This window comes from Etheostoma spectabile, chromosome 9 (genome assembly GCF_008692095.1).
Source record: "Etheostoma spectabile isolate EspeVRDwgs_2016 chromosome 9, UIUC_Espe_1.0, whole genome shotgun sequence".
Taxonomy (NCBI): domain Eukaryota; kingdom Metazoa; phylum Chordata; class Actinopteri; order Perciformes; family Percidae; genus Etheostoma; species Etheostoma spectabile.
In genome coordinates, this window is record NC_045741.1 from 23924331 (window position 1) to 23932479 (window position 8149).

Consider the following 8149-nt stretch of genomic DNA (forward strand, 5'->3'; position numbering starts at 1 on the left):
CTCTCTCTCTCTCTCTCTCTCTCTCTCTCTCTCTCTCTCTCTCTCTCTCGGAGGGCGGAGGGCAGATCAGGACTGAACTCCCTCTGACATCACACAGCTTCCCATCCAAAGGTTCTCGTGGTCTTCCCTGTTTTTACAACCTTTTTGACTCGTTCCAAATATATATCTCTATATTTTTGACTGCTTAATGGGCCTATTTTTAACATACTTCTTCCAATTCTTGTCGTCATGGTTCCTCCTTTTTATTCATTATTTAGGTAAAAGCCAACTGCCCTGTGTCTGAGTGTTTTTAATCTACTTTAAAAGTGCAGTTAGTGTCATTTGTTTACCTCTGACAAACACTAAAACCAGGTGGGAGTGTGCTTGTGTTTGCCTTGTCTTTGTGTTCGGCTGCATCAGAACCCTTTTTACACGCTGTCACCATGCTGCTGCCTGTAGTATATGTGTAGTTATTAGGGGATTTTGGGAATATGTAGGAATTTATTTTGGCACATGTCTGTGTGCTTTTCTAGCAGGTAGGGGTGGGCGTATGTAACGATTCAGCAGGAAGTTGAAGTCGAGCCGGCCAAATGGGTCACAAGACGAAACTAAGGGTTGGGAGAGGATCAAGTAGTTAAAAGAGAAGAAAAAACACTGAGCTCCATAAAGTTGTGTGCACTTTTTAGTATATTTAAGGTAAAAATCCCTCTTTGCTCACATCTCATAGAAATATGTAGTTTTATTGAGGGGTTGGGAGCTGACTTTGTATTGTTTTTAAAGGGTCACAAGCCAAAAAGGCTGTGAACGACTGACTAAGCCGAATTACGGAAACGTAATAGCCAAATACTTTGATAATCAAATAATTATCAAAGCTATTTTTCAAGCAAAACCTTTCAAACATTTACTGGTTCCAGTTCCTCCAATGTGAGGATGTGGATCACCTCTGGGTCTCTCTGGAACTTGTCCACTTAAAAGACCAAACAATTATTCAAGTCATTGAGAAAATAATTGTCAGATTATCTGACCATAAAAGTAGTTGCTAGTTGCAGTCCCACGTTTAGTGTTGTCCTTATCTCAGGATGTTGCCAGATCTATCAAACCTTCCAGAAGGACATGGCAAAATAAAAATAAAACCTTCATCAAATAAAATCAATATCTCAAAATTGCAATATGAGAGTTTTGTCATAATAATATTAAAGAAAGAAATGGTAACTGTAATTTAGATTCATCCTCAAGCCCTACATGCAGTGTTGCACATCAGTGAAATAGCCTGTAAAATTACCCAAAAATGTGTGAAATGCAATGGGAGTTTATTGAATGAAGTTTTTTTTTTTTAACAACCCTGTGTGATGGCCTTCTTTTCAGTTGTTGCAAATAGCAGAAAGAACACATTTTAACACTTTATTATTAGCATCAGAACCCTCTGAAGACACCGCGTGTACGATTTACAAGTGCAGCTAATTTTCCTTTACATGTAACTTGTATGCCATTCTAAAAAAAAAAAAAAAGGCTTTACTGGGTGTTTTGAGAAAGTGTGAACACCTCTGTGTTTCCTGATCATTTAAATCATCGGCATGTGTCTCGGTGCTGGAGGCATTTGGTCTTTGCAACCCAGTGGAGGTTAAGATCTGGTGAAGAGTGCAGAGATGAGAGCTGCTGCGTCCGTCCACTGAGGAATGTGATGCAGAAGGCCTCGGCTACTCTCTCCGGGCCCCCCCCCTTCATTGTACGCATGCCTCGCCAGGATCACGCCTCACGCACTGTCTGCATTGGGAGCATACTGCATTGGGAGGGGTCACTGTATCCGGACCCCCTTTCGTCTGCGCTGATTGATGGTAATCGGACAGTTTCTGTATGTTCTGCTGTCATCAGACCCCCCCGGTTCACAGCTCACTGATATGTGTAGATTAGGGGAGTTAGTGATGTATCGGCCTGATGCCGTTAGTTCTGCACCGTCATAGTCGCTGTGTGTGCTGATGGGCCCACATCGACACACACGGCTGCACAAATCATTACTGGGGTACTAATTTCTCTTGCCTTGGGTCCATGCAAATTCTTTTAAAGAAAAAAAGTCCAAGAAGCGTTTTGAATCACACGTCAGTAGTCTAAAAGGACAAAATGTTTCACAATGTAAGCTAAATAATACACATGGAGTTCCTTTGTTATGCAGTGTTTATGTATGTTTACATGCAGACATTTTACATGTACTTATTTAACCATACAGTACTGATACTTGTCTGACTAATTGAACTAAATTGAAAGGAGACCTATTATGCTTTTTAAGGTCACTTGTATTTTGGGGTTCTACTAGAACATGTTGACTTGATGTTAAAAACACATCATTTTTCTCTGTATTTAGGGGCGTATGATTCAGATTCAGATTTTTAGGCTCAGGATTCGATTCAATATCGATTTTTGATTTCAAAAATGATTCTCGATTTAAAAAAAGTGTGTGTGTGTGTGTGTGTGTGTGTGTGTGTGTGTGTGTGTGTGTGTGGTGTGTGGGTGTGTGTGTGTGTGTGTGTGTATTCATGTTGATTTATTACTTTAACATCCTGTTATGATGTATGTATATGTTGTGTGTGATGTCTGTAACTACTGGGACCCTGAATTTCCCCTTGGGATCATAAAGAATATTCAATGATTGCAGTAGCCAAAAAAATCATTCATATATATATATATATATATATATATATATATATATATATTATATATATTATATATATATTTTGGTCAATTCTTCTCAATTCTTAATTTTTTGTAGTAACCCCCTGTCTGAAATTTTTCGCGCCTGTCTCTTTAAGCCCCCCCCCCACCTGAAAAGCCCAGTCTGCTCTGATTGACATGCAAGAAAAGGCCCCCTTTGCCAGTATTTCCCAACCAAGCCTGATGTATTTCCTCAGCTGGTCTCCGGCCACCCAACCCCAACCCCCCCCCCCCCCCCCCCCCCCCGGGGCGCTACCTGAACACCTTTTCAAAACCGTGTAAAACACACAAGCTTGTAAAATCTGACAATCACCAACACAAGTCTAAGTCTATAAGTATAGTTTCAAACCATAAAGTGAATGTTAATAAATCGGCATCTTATGGTGTGTGTTTTTTATATATAAAAGAATCATTTTCCTTGCTTCTTTTTTTTAGAACATTGGTATTTCATGCTCAATTTATTTTTGTTCAACTTGTACTGATGATGCCGACACACTTACTCAGAGAAATCCATTTATCAGAGATTTGGCTTTAATAATGCATTCTTGTGATATGAGGAATCTCTTACATTTGTTTTATATGAGCAGTTGCTCGACATATGAACATAGTGGAGGAGTTTTCATGATTGACCAGCTTGAATAATTCAAGTCCATCATAGAATTGGATAAACATACATTACCGATATGTATTCATACTTACCTCATTAATTGTTTTTGTGCTGGCTGTGAAACAAAAGCTACCTAGTTGGATTGAAATGATCGCTCTGGATAATTGTTGAATTGTGACAGGGTTTCTCTTTGAGATCTTAAATATCCATCTCAGAACGTGGGAGGCAGTGCAGCTCTGCTGTTGACGGTCGGGGGGGGGGGGGGGGGGGGGGGGGGGGGGAGAGAATATTCTGTAGATTGTGTTTACTTTTTGCTTCTTTCCCCCCGATTGACATTGAAAACATCTTTCATAAACACAGCACCCTGAAGGCCAGTTAATGCTAACTGGAAAAATTACGTAATGTGCGAGACAGAAAAACAGAAGTATGGTTATGTCTAACTACAGTCTAAGAAGAATTATGAAATGAAGACTAAGGTGTAAAAGTGTTCAGTTGGGTACTACAGTAATAATAATTTTTTTGATGGGTGACAGGATGGACTTTTGGACTAATCCAAAGATACTGAGCAGCAGAGCTATTCAAATACAAACTGAGTTGGGCAAGATTTTAAAAGCAGGAAATAGATGGGCCAAACATTTTCAGCAGGCGCCTATTTAAAAACTGTGCAGTGATACACGGCTATTACTAATAAATCTAGTGGATGGGCAGATAGGACAGGAGGCAAAAGCGTTGCTAAGTTCAGCCTGCTTCCTTTTAGCGCCCATTTTAACCGGCACAACGGGCTCTGCAGCAGTAGTATGGCGCTTTGTCTATTTTCTCCATGAGCCGCTAGCAAAACTGGCAAGAAAACACACTGATAATCTCTTATAAACAATTTACTATATGTGATATTACTTATCTGATTCTTCTGGGTCACTCTTAGGTTGCTTCTGGGCCGGATCGAATTGGATCGACAGTATTTATTTATTTATTTTTAAGCTGGTATGAAAGAGCTTTCCTTGGGATGACTGTTGCGCTGAAAAGATTTCAAATCCTTTCAGGATCACCAAACCGCTGACGTTCGCCGACTGCGTTGGAGACGAACTGCCTCTCGGGTGGGAGGAGGTTTATGACCAGCAAGTGGGAGTTTACTACATCGACCACATCAACAGTGAGTACTTCCCCATCGAGCTGGGCCATATGTATAAAACCATATAACACGATATTTTGGACCAAACACCTCAATATAGATACTGTAGGGTTGACTATGGGTGGTTTCACAACATGTGATCACAATGAGATTGTTGACAAATAAAATATATATATATATATAAATATATTATTATTGTTATTGAATATATATATATATATATATATATATATATATATACAAACTAGAACAGCTCTGGTAAATTCAGAAAATGAGATCACTTTACTGTACTGCAGCCTTTAAAACCAGGAAAAGACAACGCTTATGCCATATTACAGTATCCAAAATCCAAGACAATATCATAATATTGATATATATTCGATATATTTCCCAACCTTACTTTCCCATTTGTCTCTAAGCACTTAAAAAAAACACATATTTCACAGTATGGTACACTGGCGCAGTGAGGGTTGAATGCCAGTTCAGTGTACTGAGCCTATTGTGTCACAAAGAAGCTACCACTGGACCACCTTGCTCTTCTGATGAATGTTATCACACATCTTTATGCGACTGTTTGCTCATTAGTCACTCGGGTTGTGTCCCGTTGTCAGAGACCACCCAGATTGAGAACCCGCGGACTCAATGGCGGCAGGAGCAGGAGCGCATGCTGAAGGAGTACCTCGTGGTGGCCCAAGAGGCCCTCAAAGCCAAGAAGGAGATGTACCTGGTCAAGCAGCAGCGTCTGGAGCTGGCTCAGCAGGAAATGTTGCTCTTCCACGAGCTCTCTGAGGACAACCGTTCCATCACCAGCAGTAAGACAAACTAACGTCCAGCTCACTTACCTGACCCTGTGTTTCATAATCCAAAAAATACACATGAGCATACATGGAAAGAAAGACATAAAATGGATGAGAGAAGTATGACCTGGAAGGCTCCATGACCATAGCGGACCCAATTATCTGGCCCGGTTATGCTATATTGTTGATGTGCCTTTAGGTCACTGATTGGGGGGGGGATGCAGATCTTAAGAAGATCTTCCAAATCCCTGGTGCACCCCACCCTTCCTTTTACCACCTCCACCCAGTTTTACCCTCTGACTCCAGCCAGCTGTCACACACAAAGCATCCAGGGGGCGTCCACGGAGAGCAAAGGCTCAGAGACGACACCGGATCCCCCTTCCACTCTCACTATTACAAGTCATCACTACAACTAACTGATCCCCCTCTGTCCTTTTCTTTCTATGTGTTCACAGCGCTCTCCGGCTCGTCCTCAAACTCGAAATACGACCCTGACCAAATAAAAGTGGAAATAGCTTGTAGGCGAGAACGGGTAAGTCATTATCGGAGGAGAACAATGGGCTGAAGCGAGGGGCCCTTTTGGGCAGAAAATAGGGGGCTGGGGTGTGGCCCCTACAGGATACTGTGACTCTAGCCTGGGGCCTCGAGAGGATGAGGATGAGAACATCATCAAAGGGTCAGGCAGAGGCTAGGTCACTGACTCACGGGGCCAAGTTGTGATCAGTCACATGGGTGAGGGTGTTTCCTGGATCACAGGCATTTCAACCTCAAGTGTTCTACTGAAAAGACGGAGTAGGACTAATTGTAATCCTCCTATAGAAATCAGAGATAATTAGTTTTGTTAGCGTCTCATAGTCGGAACAGGTGTGTTTTTGAGGATTGTATGAACACAGGATGTTACAATTAAATGACGATGACCAGTTATTATACATTCCTTATTAACTCGTCATGGCAACACCCATACTTCAACATGATAATATGAAGATAATTTGAAGTAGCTAGCAAAGCCTACAGCTATGTCATATTGATGTTATGGCCAGTCATGTTTCCAATAGAAATCATCATTTTTATGAGTGAATGTCAGGATAATCAACCCTTTATTTTAAGCCTGGGTGATCTGACTCTCATATTGATTATGTATTTATATGATATTTTTGGCCATGCTCATTACCAACCTTTAAGGATTATATTTAATATGAAAAACATCTATTGGATGGATAGCCATAAAATGTGTCATGATCCCCAGAGGATGAGCCTCTACATTTTTCAGCTGGCACAATAATTGTGAATACGTGTAAAACTAATGACATTCTCATCAGCCTCTGCTGTAATTTGTGTTTATTGCCAGTTAACAAATGTTAGCATGCTAACATGCTAAACTAAGATGGTGAACCTGGAACAAGAGTTACCTTTTACATATTCATTTGAACACGTTAGTATACTTACTGACAAATCACAGCTGTGCCAGTGTAGCTGTAGACTCTTAGTCTTGTTACTATTTTATTAATAGTGATATACATTAGATCACAGTTATCAGGTTGCAGAATCATTATTACATTGTAAAACAATATCATAATGTGATCATGTCACCACAATACAATTCCACTGAAAGGGCCACTCCAGCCTTTAAGTGTTAGACTTCTATTACACTTTTGCTCATTCAGGATACAGATTTTAAAAAGGATGGTCAAAGTCAAAGCAGCAGAGGCTGAGATAGCCTGACTTTTAGTCTATGGTATGGGTCAGGTCGCCAAAACACTGAATCCTTAATTTCCCATAACGCAACACGGCAGCATCTTTCATCAGACCTTCCCTGCCTGATGAATTGTCTCATCTTTCACATTCCCTCATCCCCAGTTGGTAAAACAGGTTTTTTTGCTTACAAATGTCAGTCTCAAAGCCGAGGCCGAGGCAACCGTTGATGACATCATCAGGGTAACTTTCTCAAACAAAAGACATTTTCCTCCATAGCCACAGATAACGTTATACAATTGGTATGTGATCAACTTGCTGTGTAAAATCGGAGGAGTGCCCCTTTAAAAGTTAACAGTGAATAATCACACTTATAGAGAGTTGATCAGACATCTTTATCAGAAGAGAAGGCCTCAGTATGTAAATCACTGTGTATGGATGAGGGCGCATGCACAGGTGTCCCTGTATAAACAGAGCAGAGCTTTCCTGTGTGTGAATTGTCATGACTAAGCAGTTTTAGCCGGTGTTGGTGGTGACAGAAGCCCATTGTGCGCCATGGTAACCCGGTGCTCGGCCTTGTGTCCGCAGCTCTCCAGACTGAAGCAGGAGCTGGCCCAGGTGAAGCAGGAGCTGCAGTATAAGGAAATGGGAGTGGAGACCCTGCAGGAGTGAGTGTTCCTCTGCCTCTCTGTCCCAGGCCCACCCTTCCTCCCATGACCACCCTTCTCCTTCCTCCAACACGCTGCTCCCCACCCTGCCGCCTTTTCCCGTTTTTATTCCCTCTTGCCCTCAGTGTTGGGCCATGTCCTCTATCTTCAACTCAACACAAACTCGCTTTCTCTCTATTTCCTTTGTCTCCTTGTGTTCATATTTTTATGTAGTTCAACAGGTTTTCATATTTAAATGATACATTTTAATTTCCTCATCTCTTTTAATCAGGGGAAAGTCTTCTTTAGCTTCTATTTTAGAGGCCGTCCCACATTTTCCTTTAGTTTGTGCTGGTTTTTAAAACACACAGGCCTACACATAGCTTCTTTTGTGCTGGGAACATTTCTGAGCAGTTCCAAATTTCATGTTAGAATTAGAGGCTCCACCTTTTGGAGGAAAAAAAGAGAGCGTTTGAGAAATGGCAAATGGAGGGAGTTTTTGATGGAAAAGGGGACTCCACCTCAGGAAGAGGATGCACCAGTGGAGTGCAGGGAGCCAAGGCTCAGCCTGGAGAGGAAGTTGCTCTATGGA

The 8149-nt window shown here is 41.4% G+C and overlaps 1 protein-coding gene across 2 annotated transcripts in view; it reads left to right on the forward strand.

Moving 5' to 3' along the window:
* Positions 1–8149, forward strand: part of wwc3 (WWC family member 3) — a 32769-nt gene that overhangs the window by 8518 nt on the left and 16102 nt on the right. For both annotated transcript variants that reach the window (XM_032526703.1, XM_032526702.1), the window contains exons 2-5: positions 4333–4442; positions 5033–5233; positions 5674–5750; positions 7499–7578. In XM_032526703.1, the coding sequence (XP_032382594.1) occupies positions 4333–4442; positions 5033–5233; positions 5674–5750; positions 7499–7578 (468 nt within the window). The remainder of the gene's footprint in view (positions 1–4332; positions 4443–5032; positions 5234–5673; positions 5751–7498; positions 7579–8149) is intronic.